The 20423-nt window shown below is 41.4% G+C and overlaps 1 protein-coding gene across 3 annotated transcripts in view; it reads right to left on the reverse strand.

Annotated features, from left to right (window-relative positions):
- The window catches only part of CNKSR3 (CNKSR family member 3), a 106063-nt gene that overhangs the window by 28934 nt on the left and 56706 nt on the right, over window positions 1-20423 (reverse strand). For all 3 annotated transcript variants that reach the window (XM_055536026.1, XM_055536027.1, XM_055536029.1), the window contains exons 2-4: window positions 12412-12575; window positions 3953-4155; window positions 3412-3499 (exon numbers count right to left, since the gene is read on the reverse strand). In XM_055536026.1, the coding sequence (XP_055392001.1) occupies window positions 3412-3499; window positions 3953-4155; window positions 12412-12575 (455 nt within the window). The remainder of the gene's footprint in view (window positions 1-3411; window positions 3500-3952; window positions 4156-12411; window positions 12576-20423) is intronic.

Below are 20423 nucleotides of genomic sequence, written 5' to 3' on the forward strand. Positions count from 1 at the left end.
GGGTGGCTGGGGACTCCAGCCCAGGCAGGCTTAAAAGAAGTGTGCAACAGAACTGAATCACTTTGCTACACACCTGAAACTAACATGACATGATAGATCAACTGCCCTTCAATTAAAAAAAGAAAAGAAAAAAATTACTGAATACATACACACCAAAGAAGTGTGCCATTTCCTTGCAGGGGAAAACAACAACTCTCTATCCTTCCAATCAGGAGAGACACCCACTGTCATCAGAGGGAAGGATGCAGAGAAAGTTACAAGAGGACAGGAAAGGGGCAGCATGTGGAACAGAGGAACAAGAAAAGGGACAAACGCCTCTCTTCACAGACAGGAACACCAAAATAAAGACTCCAGGAGAACACGTTCCTTGTCACTAGAAATAATAGCAACCCAGCTTTTACTCCTTCAATTCCCCAGGAAGAAAAAGCAATAAATGGAAAAGGCAGGCTTCTTCCTAAAGAGTCAAAAGATTCTCTGCCAAGAAGTTCTGAGAAAAACTGCACGTCCCCCAGTTGTGAGAGGGTGTGAAATCCCTGGCAAGGTGAGCCTTGCAGCTGCCATGACACCTCCCGTGGAAAAAGACAGTCCACACATCCTTCAACTGTGCACGCAAATTTTACCACTTGCCAAAGCACCTTTGTGCTCTAATCTCTACAGAAAACACATGTTCCTCATGAGCTAAACATGTTTTTTCAACCCAAGTTCATAAAATGGCATTCCCATATATATTTTATACATTTCCAGTCTTAATCTGTAACAATTGTTCAAATTTCAATAAGCTAGAAAATACCAGAAATACTAACATATGTGCTAACTTGGTCTCCTTCTTAAGCCAACAAGTTTGGTTCCAGAAAACTGGTACCAGAAAAGACTTTTATATTTCCTACTATAGGTTATTATTTCTTAAGTAGGCATTGTGCTTTTCATATATCTTCTTTAATCTTCATAATCTTTTTGAGGTAGGTTTACTATGTTTTAAATATTTTATATTTCTCTTCTAGATCCATTCTTACATGAATAAATAAAAGTGATCACAAACATGCTTTTTTGTAAATGACAAAATGTTTTCTTGTCTTTAGCTTGACTCATACATTCTCTCTCCACTTTTCTCCCTGCCAAAGTAAACCCAACTTTTCTTCCAAATTTCCCACTGTATTTAGATATTTCTTTGTATATAGGTTTTCGGATGTATATGTGTATTACAAATGCACATATATTTTAAAATATGTCTTCATATTACACTTTCTTCCTCCTTTGTTCTTATTCCACAATAAATTGTAGGAATTGAAGCAAATCATCTGGTAAGGTAATTGTTAGTATTACCAATTAACAGATGGGAAAATTGAGGCTCATAAGTTTTAAGTGAATTGTCCAAAGTCCCAGGGCTAATTAATGGTAGAGGGAGAATTTGAACCCTCAGCTATATATCTCTGAAGCATATGCTCAATGAGTACCAATGGGAAAACAAAATAAACACAAAAACAATATCTCTTGTGTCCCTTAAGTCTGGGTTAAATTTTTCGTGATAAGAAGTAAATTCTCATCAGCTTATTTGTCAAAAGCATTATCTCATTCATTTCAACACACATTTAGAAAGCGCCAATAATCATGGACCAGGCATCACATGGCCCCAGTAAACAAGGCCAAACGCAATGAGTGGGTACCCTTCTGAACAGGATCTGTACCCCTGGGCACCCTCCACCAGAAATGCCAGGACATGATGGCTACATAATGAATACAGCATGACTGGTATCCGATTTTTTGTCAAAATTACTCTTATACACTATAAAGAAAGAGCTGAAACTCAGCATTTCTCTATTGCTCTGGGCACTTTTCTAAAAACATGGCCTCAAAAGCATATGATGAAGTCACGTATGCCTCAAGTTCAAGGGCCGCTCAGGACTGGACCTGAAACAACAGCCAAACTTCACTCTTCATGTTCCAGGAACAGACAGAAAGCACATGGCTTTTCAAAACTGCATCTATTTTATGGCATGGTTAGAACTGAGGAAAGGATGTTCTTTACTCTGCCAAATCAGCAGTGGAAACAAACGTGCAATCTCAGAATATTTGAACCAAGTGGGACATGAAAAAAGAACAAGCTCTTCCTTACATTTTTATGGCTTCAACTCAATTTAAGAATAATTTCATAAGAGTCTGCTACGTGCCAGTTAATATCTTCCTGGCCTTCACTAAGGTTTGAAAGTCTGGCCAATGAGTGGTGCATGAAACGTGTCACTTCCAAACCAGAACATCTGTCAGTGTGAAAATCACCCAGGTTCTCTGTCCCTCTGCCTTGATTCCATCAGCCTACACCCTGAAGTGAGGAGAGCTGAAGCAGATCTCCCAGCTGACCCATATACACGTAGATAATCCAGGAATAAGTTGCTGAGGTGTGAGGGATGCTTGTTACTGCATCATCACTGACTGGTAAATCCAACTACCACAGCTCAAACCAAAAAGAAAATTAAGAAGCAGACACAATAACACTGCAGATGGTGACTGCAGCCATGAAATTAAAAGACGCTTACTCCTTGGAAGGAAAGTTATGACCAACCTAGATAGCATATTCAAAAGCAGAGACATTACTTTGCCAACAAAGGTCCGTCTAGTCAAGGCTATGGTTTTTCCTGTGGTCATGTATGGATGTGAGAGTTGGACTGTGAAGAAGGCCGAGCACCAAAGAATTGATGCTTTTGAACTGTGGTGTTGGAGAAGACTCTTGAGATTCCCATGGACTGCAAGGAGATCCAACCAGTCCATTCTGAAGGAGATCAGCCCTGGGATTTCTTTGGAAGGAATGATGCTAAAGCTGAAACTCCAGTACTTTGGCCACCTCATGCGAAGAGTTGACTCATTGGAAAAGACTCTGATGCTGGGAGGGATTTGGGGTAGGAGGAGAAGGGGATGACAGAGAATGAGATTGCTGGATGGTATCACTGACTCTATGGACATGAATCTGAGTAAACTCCAGGAGTTGGTGATGGACAGGGAGGCCTGGCATGCTGCGATTCATGGGGTCTCAGAGTCGGACACGACTGAGCAACTGAACTGAACTGAACTGAACAATAACATACGCAGAACAAAGATTAGGGTGAAAAGTTGTTACTCCAGAATTTCTATTTTTTAAAAATTTAGTGTTCTAACATTTTAGAGAAAGCACAGGATTATTAGGTCAACTATTTTGAAACAAAAGAAGGCAATCTTTGATGTAAAGGCCACTGGTCATTCTTCACAGAAACTATCTGTATAACACATCTAATTTAAAGCCTTGCATCTCTCCCTAGCTCTGATGGGGAATAGCGGGGAAGAAGGAGAGAAATACAGACTGGTACTTCATACCTGAACGTAAATCCTTTGAAGAAAAGGGAAAAGGAAAAAGCTTTTAGAAAAGAACAGTGATGCACTGACCTTCTGGACTGTGGTGGTCAGGTCCAAGCAAAGCTGGATAATTTTATTCTTCGTCACTGAGAAATCAGTGATCCCTGTAAATGGAGCCCTAGAAAGCAATAAAAATTCTCTTTAAAAAAAAAAGTGAAGACACTGAAGCCACCAGGATCCCACACCGTGTATTAACAAGCACAATATACAACAAGCCAGTTTAAATTGTTATGTAAGTTTCCTCTAAGTAACACACAATATAGGAATCTGAATAGCAAAGAGACAGAGAAGTTCTAGATTAAAACCCAACCAAAAATGAGCCAAGGGAATGAACATCCCTTCAAAAGTCAACTAATAGCCTTCATGGAACCAGATAATCAGTAATGTTTAACCTCAGTAAAGCTCAAGTCTTCTCTAAGCTGAGGTTAATCTGTTCCTGCTACTCACCTTCTCCAGAACTTCCAAAGGGACCCTAAAATGGACCACTGACCCCAAACTCCTGAGGCAAAGGACAGACTTCTAGGTGTCTCTGACCTCCTTTCACAGGACAGTAAATCACACTGTCACTTACCTGTCTAGCCAAGCTAACAAGGCCTTGGCAGCACCTATGAGCTCCACCACAGAAGTCAGGAACTCATTGGGGGGCTTGTGGGAGGTGTTCCCATCATAAGCTGGACTTTTCCTCCTGCTGCTTATGTAATTCTGTAAATTGTGGGAGGACGCTCGCAGTTTCAAAACCAAGTTCTTCATATTGTCAGTTTCAAGGCCATAGTTCTGGAAAACAAAATCAAAGGGAAAAATTCAAAACAATCAACAATGTCCAAACTCTCATAATAACTCAAAACCCACTGAGTCACTTGAACAACTCCTATGTCAGCCACAAAACCCTACATGATTTACCCACAGTATTGATCTCACCCACATGAGCCACACCAGCCTTCCCTCCGTTCCTTCCATAGCCTACTCTTGCCTCAGGAACTTTATTCTCAATAGTTTCTCTTCCTAAAATGCTTCTCCCACAAATTTTGGCATAGACGGCTCTTTCTTATCACTTTCATCTTGTGTGTTCAGTTGCTTAGTCATATCCGACTCTTTATAACCCCATGGACTGTAGCCTGCCAGGCTCCTCTATCCATGGGATTCCCAGGCAAGAATACTGGAGTGAATTGTCATTTCCTTCTCCAGGGAATCCTCCAGACCCAGGGATGAAACCTACATCTCCCAAGCAACCCCTGCACTGCAGGCGGATTCTTTACCACTAAGCCACCAGGGAAGGCCATTGACATCCTAATTAGTTTAAATATGCCCACCTCTTCAAAGCTTCCAGGACCACCTAGAGCAGGTTCTCAACCTGGACCCTACTGACATTTAAAATCTAATAATTCTCTGTTTGGATGGTAAGGTGAGATTCCTATAGCCGTAGAATGTTTAGCTGGCCTCCACTTGTTAAAATAGGTAGTATCCCTTCCCCAGTTGTGACAAACAAAAATGTCTCCAGATATTGCCAAGTTTCTCTTGAGGTCTCTCTCTAGCCCATCACCTCTCCGTCATCTCTGGACCACCCTGTTCACTGTCTTCCTCACTCAGATGCATGGTCCACCGGAGCTCGGCTCTGCATACATCCCTCAGAACTGCTTTTCCAGGACAGCAGATGTAAAGCAGTCAGTGAGTAGATAAATTTCCATCAAATGAAACTCATGCAGAAACACAGCAGCACTGTCTAAACACCAGTTCACCTGAAAGGTCATTTCTGTCCCGTGAGCTTCTAATCTCTGTTCCCTCTGAACAACGTTCAACCTACGTGGGTGCTTTTAAAAAATTCATTGCGTATGACAATATTGCCCTAGACTACTCCTTTCTCTGCAAGGAGATCAAACCAGTCCACCCTCAAGGAAATCAACCCTGACTATTCATTGGAAGGACTGTCGCTGAAGCTGAAGCTCCAATACTTTGGCCACATGATGCAAAGAGCCAACTCACTGGAATCTAATGCTGGGAAAGATTGAAGGCAAAAGGAGAAGGGCACGGCAGAGGATGAGATGGTTGGATGGCATCACCGACTCAATGGACATGAATCTGAGCAAACTCCTGGAGACAGTGATGGACAGGAAAGCCTGGCATGCTGTAGTCCATTGAGTCACAAAGAGCTGGATAAGACTGAGTGACTGAACAACTCCCTTCCAGCTAAAGAACAAATCCCAAGAAACAACATGAAATTTGAGACAACCTTAGGGGGGAGGGATGAATTTCAGTATTCCATGTACATATCCTAAATTGGTGTTTCATCACTTTTTAACAAAAATAAATAAATAAATATCTCTGGGGAATATTAAACTATGTCAAAAGCAAGAATGTGGTACCATGTAAAATTTGGTCATAATATATGGCCAACACTGTTGAACATGTTATGCCAGAAACTGGGCTAAGTGCTTGGCAAATATCACAGGCAAACAGCATATGAAGGTGGAAGTGGTATTATCTATATTCTGCAGGTAAGCAGACTGTGGCACAGGGACGTTACATAAATTCTCCCAAGTTACACAGCTAATCCGTGGAGGCGGTGGGATCTAACCAAGGCGATCTGCATCAAGGGTACAAGCTTTGGATCCCAAAGCCATACAACCCCCCTTCCATACCCCCTGTCCAAGAAAGGGCAAAGTGATGAGACAGAAAACAGGATGGATACGGGACAAGGAAAAAGAAGAGTGGCAGTCACCCCAGATCCAGCCCAAACTTAGCTCCTCTGAGTTCTATCCTGACCCGCTCCATTCCCTGTGATATGTTAGAAGCTTCCTTGACAGGCTTCAGCCATCCGGAACCTCACCCTTCTGGAAGGCCAGCAGACTTCCTTAGGATCTAATTGCTGCTTTTGTCCCCCCTGCATCTAGCCTGTCTTTTTGCCCCTCCTCTGTTACCACCTTCATTTCTTTTTTTTCCACTTTTTTATTTTTTAAATTATGAAAACATTTACAGGAGACTTGGAAAACACAGAACAAAGTTACATATAGTTCCTCTATATATTATGATTATACTTTAAGTAGTAAAATAAGATTTTTTTAGAGTTTCAATTTCAAACTCTCAAAAATTAATATAATTAATATACAGAAAAGCAGAAGGATATAGTAGACCTGAAAAACACTATGAACCAATTCAACATAATTAAGATTTATACAATTTTCACACAACAGTAGGATACAAATTCCATTCTAGTTCCCATAGACTATAAACTAGGAGACAGACACTGGAACATATCCAGGGACATTAAATAAGGTACAAAAAGTTCATGGTCTAAAGGTACTGAAATTATACAGTCTTTTTCTCTTACAGCCCCTATTTCTAATGTCTCCGGGAGGGGTGAGCAATGGCCCCAAGTCAAGATACGTAAAGTATCTTGAGTCTGTGAGAACTTTTTCTTTTGGCAAGATGAGCAATAGCAAATAGTAACAGTAACAAAAGACAATACCTTGAATGAAAACATTTCTAACTCTAATTAGATTTTATGTGAAGTTTAAATTTATGTGGCATCTTACCTCTTAGTAAAATTTTTAAAAAAATTTTTATTTAGATACAGGGAATTCCCTGGTGGTCCAGTAATTAGAACTCCATGCTCCCACTATAGGGAGCATGGGCTCAATCTCTGGTCAGAGAACTAAGATAAGATTCTGCATGCCACACAGCACAGCCAAAAAAAATAAAAGAATTTAATTAAGAACAAATATAAAGACAAAAACTCTTCAGCTGCATTAACTGAAAACTCTTTGCAAGTTTTTACAAAAATCTAAATTTCATAACAAAAATGAGTCTTCTGTATCAACAGGAATGTTCCATCTAAACCTTACATTCATCCATTCTTTTTTTCACTGTCATTTTCTGAAAACCAAAACATGGCATTGTCCTTTAATAGAGAAGACGGAAATAAAAAGATGGATTTTTCACCATGGCTTTTGAAATTCAGAGAATCAAAGACTCACAACTGAATGGCTAAATAGCCACCTGACGCAGCCTGTTTGAAGGACTTGTGACTATGATTAAAAGGAACTGTCCCCTTATTCAGTTAATTACTCAGCCTGCCAACTTATGGCAGGAGTTCTGAACTAAGAGCAGGAAGCTCGGCTTTCTATGGCTAGTGTCGCCATGAATTACTTGGAACCTTTATTACTGTACAGTATTTATTACTGTACAGCATTTATTTCTTTAATTCAAAGAGGATTAAATGCATTTTAGTGTTACAGAAAATTTTAAACCTCAATCTTCTATTAAGCAACCACTTTTAATATTAAAGGAGGAATGTAGCTTGTTAACTGGTTCTTTTCATTTCCACTGAGATGAAAATTTTTTTTCATTTCCCACAAATCATGGGACTAGAAGGATGAACAGATGTAGTATGACAGATTATAATTCTATGTTTAAGGTACTTTAGATATTTTAATAGGCTTTATTAAGGTATACTTTATGATCCATAATATTTACTAATCTTAAATGCACAACAGTCACTTTTAACAAATGTATGTTGTCACATAAGCACCACCACAATGACAATTATAGAACACTTGCATCACTCCCAAACATCCTTCACACCACTTAACACTTTCCCTAACCCCTCGTCCCCAGCAACTTCTGATATTCTTCCTGTCAGTCACTCTAGTTCTGCTTTTTTTACATAGGTTATGATTTTAAGAAGCAGTAAAGAAGGAACAAAGGAAGAAAGGAAAATCCCTTCCCCTTCCACCCTATTCCACAATAAGAAAACAAGAAACTGATTATATTAGTTCCAAAGAACTACTGTAGAAACATAATCAGGAAAGGATTATTGACTTAAGTGCCCCACAATGAGAGTAAATGAATAATTTCCCAGACCAGATTTGATCATTTTCACTAACCTTTTCCTTAACGTCTGTCTCCTTCAGAAACTGCTTAATTGAAGATAAGGTATCAAGAAGGTACAAACTAAGAAATGAAATGAATCTCCAAAAATTTAGACATGTACTAAAAACTTTCCACCAAGATCCCACTTCATTAGAAGCTAGCCATCAGGGGTCATTTCATGGTCTGGCCAGAGAAACAATAGATGAGACAGGGGGAAAGAGGCAGTCCGCTCTTCTGGTGTCATTAATTGCACACATTTTCGCTATGGACAAATCTTGCACATCTTCTCTGCTACTTTCTTTTCCCATTCATAAGCAAGACCAACGTAAACACAAACAGCCAGCAAAGATTCCTCTTCTTGAGTGATTTCTCCCACAAAAAGGATAATATTTGGTGGGAGGGCGGGCGGTAATTCTCTGGTGGTCCAGTGGTTAAGAATCCACTTTGCAAATGCAGGGGACGTGGGTTCAATCCCTGGTTGGGGAACTAGCCTCCCACGTCTCAGAGCAATTAATTAAGCCCACTCGCCACGACTAGAGTCCACGCACCCCAGTGAAAGATCCCACATGACACAAGAATCCTGCATGCCGCAACTAAGACCCCACGCACCAAAGAAATGAATACATATTGAAGCTTTAAAACATTGTTTTAAACTGTTTTGCTGAATGGTAAATGATGAATAATGGGTCATCTCTGGGCTACACAAGTGCACAGAAGCCCCCTGGGCAGGTAGACACATCACAGGTATTTCGTTTTAAGCACATATGTAGATGGCATCACTTGATATGTGTATGAATTCCAACTCTGTTCACTTTCCTCAGCCTACTCCAACCTTAAAAATATATCTGTCCCTCTCTTGGTCTTCAGGAAAGTAGGGTCTGGTTGATCTGGAAAGGAAATGGGTTTTACAGTTATATTAGTACCTTTTTATTCTTCATCCCACCCTAGAGACGAATGCTGTCCAACAGAACCTTCTGCAATGATGAAAATGTTCTCCGGCTGCACTGTCCAAATATGGTAGCCACTGGCCACAAGTACCTACTGAGCACTTGGAATGTAGCTGTGCAACTGAGCAACTGAATTTTACTCTTTCGTTTTAATTCATTTTCATTTAAATGGTCACATGTAGCAGCTACTGGAAAAAAGCAGTTCTACAGCCTGTCCCAGTCACCCCCTGCCCCAGATAAGAGGGAGAAAAACTGGATTCTGAACTCAGTCCTGAGAAGTGGTCTTGGTTCTGCCTCAGAAAACAAGTCTCTCTCCTTAGCCACTCTAGCCAGCCAAGGCCAGTGTTCACAAAAGGGAGTTCTCCTTGTTCTGTATCCAGAACCAGAACCAGTGGCCATCTGTTCGCTGGTTTCGGGATCTTAATAGCAGTTCCTTACTTTAGGTTCAATAGATTCTATCTGCCCTTTTCTTTCCAAAACTTTCCAGTGTTTTTGTTTTTTCCTCCCTCTCTTGCTTCTAATTCTATTCATTTCCTGTCCATCATAAAATCAACATCCACTAAACTGTTTACATAGAAATGTCTCTCATAATACCAGGGACAATAGCAAATACATATTAACTGTCCCAGGGATGGACTATTTAAGGCAAAGAAGTTATTTAAATATACACTTATTAAATATACTCTTGTTTAAATACACAAAGATCTATATGGTGTAAATGAATTAAACATGGTATTGATATAATAAACAGATGTATTATAATAAGAATATTTTAAAAGGAGATTATAGCCAGGCTAAAGATATTTTACTGAATGCTCGAAAACCCTCCCTGACTCAAAATAGGCACATTCATTTAAGACCCTTTCATGACCCTCCTGTCAAATGCATTCACTGGCACTCTGCTACACGAAACATGCCCAGAAAGAGTCTGAGGTCAAAACTTTGTCTACAAAGGAAATTAGAAGGAAATCGTAGGAGATAAAACACAGCTTTAGGTTCTGGCATTTCTCCAGCTTTGTTCACTTTAGTCTAATATTTTAAGAGGTAGAGAAGGGAGGGGAAGCAGAGAGGCAGCTGTTATGTTAAATATCCCGCTTGACGTCCACAACGTGCCTGCAGTCCATCCTGCCTCCTCTCCTTCCATCTTGTGGATTTCAAAGTAATTTACCTGCCCTCCAAGCCGTACCGCAAAGCCAAAGAGATGATCTGAAACAGCAGAAAAAGACCAAAAAGCAATGTTCCCAGAAAGCGCAACACGAGTAAACTCAAACATGTCTTACTGTATGAAACACGTAAGTTTTAATCATAAACAGGACTAGGACATATTCTGGTGAGCGCAAAACACCTACATGTTAGTACACAGCTAAATGCTGGTTCTGCTGCCATACTCTGTGGGGCATGGAGGAAGTCTCCCAGACCCGGAACTCCTGCCCCCATCCCTCTGACCTTTCTTTGCCCAGATACACATGATCCTGTGTGACGGGCAGCTGTGTCTAAAAGCTCGCACCAGGCTCTAGAGAAGCAGACTGGCACGCTAGTAGGGAGGATGGACACCTTGATCGAGCTGCTCAGCACTGTCCTGGGGCCATGGCCACTTCCAGAACCAAGCCAGAAGGCCATGTAGCAGCTGGACCCATCCAGTAAGAACCAGGCTACTTTCCCCGGGGATTGAAGTCAAAGACAATCTCCCTGCTACTCCTGACACAGCCCCATGCATGAAGCCCCCAAGGTGTGAGGACCACAGTGGGACCCACCTTGGGGTGGATTGACTCCCTGATTGATGGATGCTGGACAGGTCACCGGCTGAAGGAGGGAGGCTGGGGCCCATTTCCTACTGAGGCTCCAAACGGGAAATTGATCCCCTGTCCCATATGCCCTCAGCAAAAACCTCCTCACTCTGCTGCTACAAAGTGTAGGCTTTCACATCTAGGGGAGTGTCACTGCACAAATGGGGAAAACAGACACTGCGGTCTCCCTGGAGGTCACAGAGCCAAGAGTGTGCAGCAGAGCCTGGATTAAAATGCAAAACCCTGCCTCCCAGGCCAGCGCTCACACCACTTGGCCACAGCGTGTCCCTGGTGGCAGCTCATTCATCAACCACAATTTCCCCCGTTACTTTCCTAAACAAGTGTAGGGCATCTCAGAGCAGAAGACAAGGCTCTGTCCATTTTAAGAAGAACACGCACAATGCAGCAAGTGTTATGTAATCAACGGGACGCAGACCGCCAATGGCAAGCAATCGGCAGCACATTTTTTCCCACCATTCTCAGTGATGTAATTGTATATGCCCTTGGCTCAGGTTCACAGCAGAGCAGTCTGAATGCTGCCGACTTTGTCCAAAGCAAGACAGTTAAGGAAATGGCATCCTTTGCATGGCACCACAATTGACGTGGATCTCACCCTATGCCAACCAGTTTATAAACACGATGCCCTTGGAGGTGGTTTTAGCCCACACCTAAAAGAGCTATAAATACTCCCCACATCACAGATGCAATGAAGAGTCAGAACCTGGCCAGATTTAACTCACTCATGTTCAAGCCAAAACTCAGTCCACTGTGAAATGTAACTAAGTTCACATTTTTTTTTCCCCATCCAGCTGCCATTTCATAGGCTGAATATTTCAAGCACCAGCATCAGTTATTAAACTATCAAAAATATCTGTAAAATATAAAAATGATTTTTATGCAACAAAAACAGACCAAAAAAATCAAACCCCATTTGTCATTTCAATGGAGAAGATGACATGTTCATTCAGGACCATCTTCATCTTTTTATTCTTTATAAAAGATAGGAAAATAAAATGAATACAGAATTTTTTCCATAAAAGGAAAACTTTTTCTGTAAAGGCCAAGAGAGCAAATATTTTCAGCCTTAAGAGGCTACACTGTTCCTGAAACAACTACCCAACTCTACCACAGTAACATAAAAGTAGTCACAGATAACACTTAAATGAATGGGCATGGCTGTGTTCCAATAAAACTTTATTTACAAAAATAGACAACAGGCCAGATTGAAGGTTCAGGCTATTGTTTGCCAGCTCTTCCTAGAAAATTATTTCTTTTCTTCCCTTCTGATATTATCTTCAGCTCATGCTCTACTTCAGTGGATCATTAAGAAACTGATGACAAGCAAGATAGCAAAACCAAGGAGATTTAAAAGGTGAGATTCTTTTAAAAAAACCATCATCCCAGTACAGATCACCTTTTCCTGAACTAACCAGTGCACAGAGAAGGTCGACAGCCTCCAGCACAAGTTCCTGGTGTCCAATGCGTGTGACACCCAGCTCCTCAAGATCCTGGTGGGAAATCTGTAGCAGCTGCTCTCCGTTAATCTTCTCTCGTTCAAACTTGTGGACATACTGCTGCAGGCAATCATCTAACCCTACCAAGAAAGCAAAACAGTCCATTATTGTCATTTTGTTCCCTTACTCCAAAAAATGCCCACATTTAAATCAACCTCAGGAATCACCAATTATGCTCCACTATTTCATGGTCCACACAATCAAGTGTGTTCTCATCTTCTTAAACAAGTTTTAAATCTAAATTTTAAATTCAAATCACAGCTTAAATTTTCAGATGGATCCCACAATTTTGACAGTTATCTTTCCATTCCCTTTTAGCTAGAAGAATAAACACTAACCCCTGGTGGTTTGAAAAGCTAGTTACCTGTGCTACACATACATTTGTCTGTTGGCTAAGCAGTCTTTCTCTGGAACATCAGCCCTCTCCCAGCCTATGTGATTCCAGTGGACATGCCAATGAAGATGCTCTGCCACAGTGATTGGCCACACTATTCTATCCACGAGCCAGTAATAGGTTCAGGGATGAACATGTGATTCAAGCAGAACCAATCAAAATCTCCCCTGAGATTTGATATGTGAACAAATGAAGACAAAGTCTCTTTCTTCTTTTTCAATTAGAAGTCATAAAGATACAGTCTTAGGAGTTCTGGGAGTCACTTTTCTGCTTTTTTTTTTTAATAAATACATTTGAGACAAAGATGATGCCCCAGTAATATCCTACGTGTCCCTGGATCTAATCCTGTTTAAAGATACTTCTAACCCCAGAATATTTTTACTTATATCAAAATAAATTTCCATTTTAGCTTAAGCTTATCTGTGTTGAATTTCTGTCCCTTGCAACTGAAAAGTTCTGATGAATACAGAATCCAGAGGAGAAGCTTTCAGAAGTGGAGCCAGACAAAGACAATGTTCAATGGGTTCACTTATGGGAATTTTTCCAGGTCAAATACTACTGCCAACAATGCTGTATTTTAATATTCTTATATAATGATTGAAATAGGTAAGCCTAATAAAACTTGGGATTCTTTATTCCTGTATAGAGAACTCTCTTGTCAACATGTTTTAATGGTTTTACTAGCAGATTTCACACTAAATCTGTTTATCTATTTAAGCCTAATAATAAAAGCCACCTGAGTGTTTTAAAAGACTAGCTTTATATAAATTCAATCCCACACAAAGGAGGAAAACTCAATTTAACCTGAAAAAGTATGTGGAAGGCATGCTGCTGTCCCCTCCCCCCCCACACACACACACACACTTCATTTACCCCTCCCGAAAGCTCTCTATGTGGGTACTCTGAACCAGGAAAGTAGACATAGGTCTGGCACTTACTTTTGGCAATACTAGAGTCCACAAACCTCAAAATCTAGAGTCCATTTAGCACTCAAAATGTGTTAAGTGATATCTCTGCCCCACTATTTTGAAAGTTTTTAAAGTGGCAAAAACTTTCACCATTTGCCTCCTGATAAGATGTAGAAAGAGAAACAGAGCCCTAATAACCATTTGGGACTATCAAATACTCGAAGCAGAGATTAAGAAAAAATTAATTTTATGGTAACAAGTTACTATGGTAACTAGTAGTAACTAGTCTAACCCACCCTCCCTGAAGAGACATCTGTCTAACAGAGGGGTTCTGTCACACAGCAGCGAGGTTGTGGCAACTATATAAACCCACCTCCACTTTGATGGCCTCGAGCCACCGGTGGCCTCCATTGCATGTGAGTCAAGCAGGTAGTGGAGGCCACACCAGCCAGCAGGTATTGAGGGTAACCGTCCAGGGTACCCAGGGCGGTCTGCAAGGGGGCAGAGTCTATCTCCAGGGCACAACAGTGATAGTCCTAGAGACAAGGAGAGCCTCCTTACAACTCTATTCCCATTTCATAGATGACTAAATCAAGGCTCATGGAAATTCTGTACCTTGTCCACGGTTACATAGCTGGTACAATGCCAAGAGAACGATTTTGTTAGCCATTTTCTTCAGCCCAATATAGAAGAAAAGAGCTCAAATTCAAATCAAGGTTTGTTGACACAAGCCCCAATCCTTTTGCATTCTACCCAGCAAACACGGGACTATAAAAATTCCTCTCCAAGCTTGCTCCTAAGTAAGGAGTAAGGTCTAATCACAGTTATTAAAACAGAAGCATGGAAACCCAGGGGTCCTGAGAAGGTACTTCACATTTCATTGACCCCCAAAACTGGGAAAGTATGAACAAAAGACTAATCACTGTGAATTTTACCCTAAATTACTTAGCCAGTTTTAAGCCAGATTGATTCAATATCTTACACCCTCCCCTCCTTCAGAATGTTCTCTTTCCTTGCCTGCTCTTAAGCTTTAAAAGGAATTTTTGGTCTAATTTGTCATAAATGTTTAGGACAATTATATTAAACATTTAAACCCTGTTACAGCTGAATCAATCTTCCCAAGATATCTATGTTGAAGTTCTAATCAGCAGTACCTCAGAACATTACTGAACTTGGAGGTAATGTTTTTAAAGAGTTGATTAAGTCAAACGAGGTCATATGGGTGAGCCCAAACCCAATATGAAGGAGGAAATGGAAACTGACTCCAATATTCTTGCCTGGAAAATCCCATGAACAGAGGAGCCTGGTGGGCTACAGTTCATGAGGTCACAAAGAGTCGGACACGACTGAGCGACTGAGCACACAAACCCAGTATGACTGGTGTTCTTATGAGAAAAGGAGACATACGTACCCAGAGAAGAGCATGTGAAGACATAGGGGAAGGTCTCTACAAGCCAGGAAGAGAGGCCTCAGAAGAAACCATCTCTGCGCATACTATGATCTCAGACTTCTGGCCTCCAGAATTTGGAGAAATTAGATTCCTTGTTGTTTCAGCCACCCAATCTGTGGGGCTATGTTATGACAGCTCTCACAAACCAACACAAACCTAAGGATGTTTTACTTCATGCTCATCCACACGTGATAAACTTTTTCCTAAAATAAGCAAGGCCCAATGACCAACAGAATTACGATTCATGTTTACCGTGCCAAGCAAGTTCTTGGCTCAAAATACGAGAATAAGACCGGCTCACGTGACTTCTCATGTGCAGAATAAACTAGTCCATTACACTTAAAGTGAAGGACCACATGCACCACAGGTGTTCATAAAACTCCATCCTTTAATAATAAGTAGAAATAAAGATGAGGCCAGACTTCTCTTTTAACTGTGAAAAGTTCCACTGAAGAAACAAGATTTCAGAAATAGCTTCAGAGCATTAAGTAAATATTTTGGACACAAAGAAGAAGGCTGATATGGGAGATGTAAAGACGTTTCTGGATAGGACAAGAGAGAAGTGAAGAAAACAGCAGAACATTTGCCTGAGAAAGGTCCAGCATCTCCTGGAGGATTCAGAGGACTATAAATGATTTGACCTCAACTAATCAAAAGATCCCCAAGATGTAGTAGAATTACCAAGTAGAAACACCATGTGATTACCTGCCCAAATACAGAATCTAGAGCGACTTAAAGACTCCCCACTGTGGAAGCAATTTAAATGCCCATCAAAAGACAAATGGATAAAGATGTGATACACACACACACACACACACACACACACACACATACACACTGGGATATTCAGTTCAGTTCAGTTCAGTCGCTCATTTATGTCCGACTCTTTTCGACCCCATGAATCGCAGCACGCCAGGCCTCCCTGTCCATCACCAACTCCCAGAGTTCACTCAAACTCATATCCATCGAGTCAGTGATGCCATCCAGCCATCTCATCCTCTGTCGTCCCCTTCTCCTCCTGCCCCCAATCCCTCCCAGCATCAGAGTCTTTTCCAATGAGTCAACTCTTCGCATGAGGTGGCCAAAGTACTGGAGTTTCAGCTTTAGCATCATTCCTTCCAAAGAACACCCAGGACTGATCTCCTTTAGAATGGACTGGTTGGATCTCCTTGCAGTCCATGGGAATCTCAAGAGTCTTCTCCAACACCACAGTTCAAAAGCATCAATTCTTCTGCGCTCAGCCTTCTTCACAGTCCAACTCTCACATCCATACATGACTACTGGAAAAGCCATAGCCTTGACTAGATGGACCTTTGTTGTCAAAGTACTGACTCTGCTTTTGAATATGCTATCTAGGTTAGTCATAACTTTCCTTCCAAGGAGTAAGCGTCTTTTAATTTCATGGCTACATCACCTTCTGCAGTGATTTTGGAGCCCAAAAAAATAAAGTCTGCCACTGTTTCCACTCTTTCCCCTTACTCGGCCATAAAAAAGAATGAAATAATGTCATCTGCAGCAACATGGATGAACTTAGAGATACTAAGTGAAGTAAGTCAGAGAAAAGCAAATAAATGATATCACTTATATGTAGAATAAAAAAAAAATACAATGAACTTTGAAAGAGACTCATGAAGAAAACAAACTTACAGTTACCAAAGGGGAAGGGATAAATTAAGAATTTGGGATTAATAGACACAGTACTATAAATAAATAACCAAGAAGGACTTACTGTATAGCACAGGGAACTATATTCAATATCTTATAATAACCTACAATGGAAAAGACTCTGGAAAGGAATAGAAATATACATATATATGTATAACTGAATCACTTTCCTGCATACTCGAGACTAACACACCATTGTAAATCAACTATACCTCAATAAAAAACTTCAAAAATAAAAAGACTTTCCCCTCAAGGGACACATATATTGAATATGCTATGTTTTAAATAGTATTGTCTCCAGTTTCATTATTCTAATACATCATGGCCTATTGTTCAGTTATCCTATTGTTTAGAATACAATAAAACATTCACAAACAGCCAAATCAAACTATTATGCAGTCCCACAAAGGAGGGGAAAATCCCAATTTAAAATGAACCGGTTTTAGAATTTGTAATACACCTTGCACTGTAACTTATTTGTCAAATGTATCTATTTACCAGTTCTTTGCTTCAAGGAACTTACAGAAAGTCTACCAGGGCTGAGAGAAAGACATAATTACACAAAATTAGATTAAAGACATTCCATTTATACAAATTAAATTAAACACACAATTCAATGTGAAAAGAACCACGAAGGAAAAGGATAGGGTTCCCACAGAATGGAAGCTGCAGGGAGAGACACCCAGACTCCCCCATCCTTAAACCTGCAAATAATCCTACACTCTCAAAGAAATCCCAAAGGCAAAAAGGAAAAAAACAAACATCTCATGATTTTTAAAAATACTGTTCTCTGATTTATATCAGAAAAGCCAAGAGGGCAGTGGTTAAGAGCCCGAGTCCAATCTCCGTCCACTTCCTGCTAACTGGGTACCTGGAACAAGTAACCCAGTTGGCTCACTTGTAAAACAGAGATAATAACACTACTTACCACCCAACTCTATCCTTCTGGAATTACTGTTCTTTGTCACCCTGTTTTGTCAAGGTTTGTTGGCCTTAAGTTTAAAGCTGGTTGATACCAGTGGTTTAGGTACAGCAGTCCGAGTTTCGGCAGTAACACCATGTTTGAAACACAGGGTGTGCTGAGTTTTAGCTCAGTTAAAGGACTGAGGAATACGTTTTGCTTTATCAGACAAGCCCTTGACCCACTGGCCTTTCCTAATGAGTCAAAAGAACAACCAGTGTCTCTAGAAGGAGAAAGGGAGGTGATTCTGTTGCTGACCACGGTGTTTGGCCTCCTTAATCAATAGAAATTGATAAGAGATCAGACAAGAAATTCAGGAAAGGCTTTATTGGGGCCCCTGTTGCAGCAAGGGGAGCAAAAACAGGTAACATGTCCCCTTACTCCCTCCCCGAGGCGGGCAAGCTGGTTCCTTATATGGAGGGAGGTAGGGGCGGGTCAGGGCTGGTTTGGAGGGGAGGCTTAGGCGGTTTGCCCTCCACTTCGGTGCTCCTGTGTGCTGGGGGCAAGTGCGATACGCTGTTTCGCTCCCAGCTCTTCAGAAGTGGCAGTTGGGAGTTTTTGGTCTTTTTGTATCTTATTGTCCATAACTTGCCCCAATTGGACATGCACATGCTTATTTTTGTCCCTTCTAGTTTCTTTGTATTCTGTTGCTCCAGGAGATGTTTGTTTAAGCACTGCAGCAAAGGGTCCCGGGCCCCAGCCTGTCTCAGCCCCAGGGACAGCCTGAGACAAAAGGGTACAGCCAGCCTTTGCACCTGCCGAGGTCCCTGATGGAAGCACAGTTCCTCCCCTCAACGTGGAAGAAGCCGGTTTCCTCCCAAGCCATCCTCTTTCTCCCCTATCATAATATCCAGTGTCCACTTTGAGGAGAGAAACTACAGCCATGATTTCCCTTTTTCGGCTCAAGATCCTCTGTCTTCCCCTACTGATCTGAAAAGCACGAAAAGCAGAATGAACTGCACACTGAAGGTAACCCAAGCACAAGCTAACTATTAAAAGGGTGAACTGATGCTTTTAACCTAATCGTGACCAAATCTAAGAGAAATATAGTATCACATCTCATGTTAATGAATAGTCACACATTAAACAGGTATTTGTTTTGTGATTTTTTTAAAAAAAATATTTCTTACCCCTTTGGAAACGCCTATTTCTTATATTGGGGCTTCCCAGGTGGTACTAGTGGTAAAGAATCCACCTGCCAATGCGGGAGAAGAGGGTTCCATCCCTGAGTCAGGAAGATCCCCTGGAGGATGGCATGGTAACCGACTCCAGATTTCTAGCCTGGAGAAGCCCCATGGACAGAGGAGCCTGATGGGCTACAGTCCATAGGGTCACAAAGAGTTGGATACGACTGAAGCAACTCAGCACACTTCTTATATTGAAGGCAAAAGGAGAAGGAGGCGGGAAAGGATGAGGTGGTTAGACAGCATCACTGACTCAATGAACATGAATCTGAGCAAACTCCAGGAGATAGCGGAGGATGGAGGGGCTGGCGTGCTACAGTCCATGTGGTCCCAAAGAGTCAGGAACAACTTAGCAACTGAACAATAAATTTCTTATATTAGGTTTCATAATATGCACACTAGTCCAGCAGAATGTGTGCATTGCTTATAGTTAAATATCCATGTATTGCTGATGTGTGCCCTGGGAAAGCACCATCAAAAATCTCAAAGCTCCAAGGGCTGTCCAGGAGGGCCAGTGGTGCTTCCACTGCAGGGGGCACAGGCCAGTTCCTGGCTGGGGATCCTAAAACCCCGCATGCTGTCCATTGTGATAAAAAAAGAAAAACCAAAAAGCCTGAAAGCCACAGATCTCTGCAATGATGCCTCCCAGATTCTTTTAACTCATCTAAAACTCAAAACAATTCAAACCTGAACTCCTCATCTTTCTCATCAAGCCTGCTTCTCCCCCACTTTCATTTTGGTCAATGACTCCAAGACTTACAGAGTTGTCCAAGCTAGAAAGTGGGAGCCATCCCCCTCCTCCTCCTCCAGATTCTTCAGCCCCAGGACTTCCAGTCTTCAGGCCTTTGAGTTCTCGCCCTCTCAATGTTGAGTTGAGAGGGCCTCCACAAGAGCCCTCCATCTTATCTCATTGTCACAGCTGCCTGGGTTTCTACACTCATCTAGAAACTGGTTGCTATGTGCAGTCCCTTCTTCCCCTTAGTTCAGCCTCCACAATCCCACCTGAGCAAAAACCATCCTCTGCTTAACAGATCCAAATCCGTGAGCTTAGCAGGGCATTCCAAGACTTTCAGGAACTGTCCTCTTCCAAACACCTCTACAATCCCACTTTTCTATAACATTCCTCCTTCTGCTGATGATGGAGAAAACACCCTGAGTTTCTCTGAAAGGAACAAAGGTGTAACTCAGAGACTGGCAAATACAACTGATGGGCCAAATCCAGCCCACTGCTCAGTTTGGGAGGTAAAGTTTCATGGGAACACAGCCACGCTCTTTTGTTTACATATTGTCTCTGGCTGCTTTCGAGATACAATAACAGAACTGAGTAGTTGAGACAGAGACCAAATGCCTCCAAGGCCTAAAATAT

This window comes from Bubalus kerabau, chromosome 9, assembly GCF_029407905.1.
Source record: "Bubalus kerabau isolate K-KA32 ecotype Philippines breed swamp buffalo chromosome 9, PCC_UOA_SB_1v2, whole genome shotgun sequence".
In the NCBI taxonomy this organism is placed as follows: domain Eukaryota; kingdom Metazoa; phylum Chordata; class Mammalia; order Artiodactyla; family Bovidae; genus Bubalus; species Bubalus kerabau.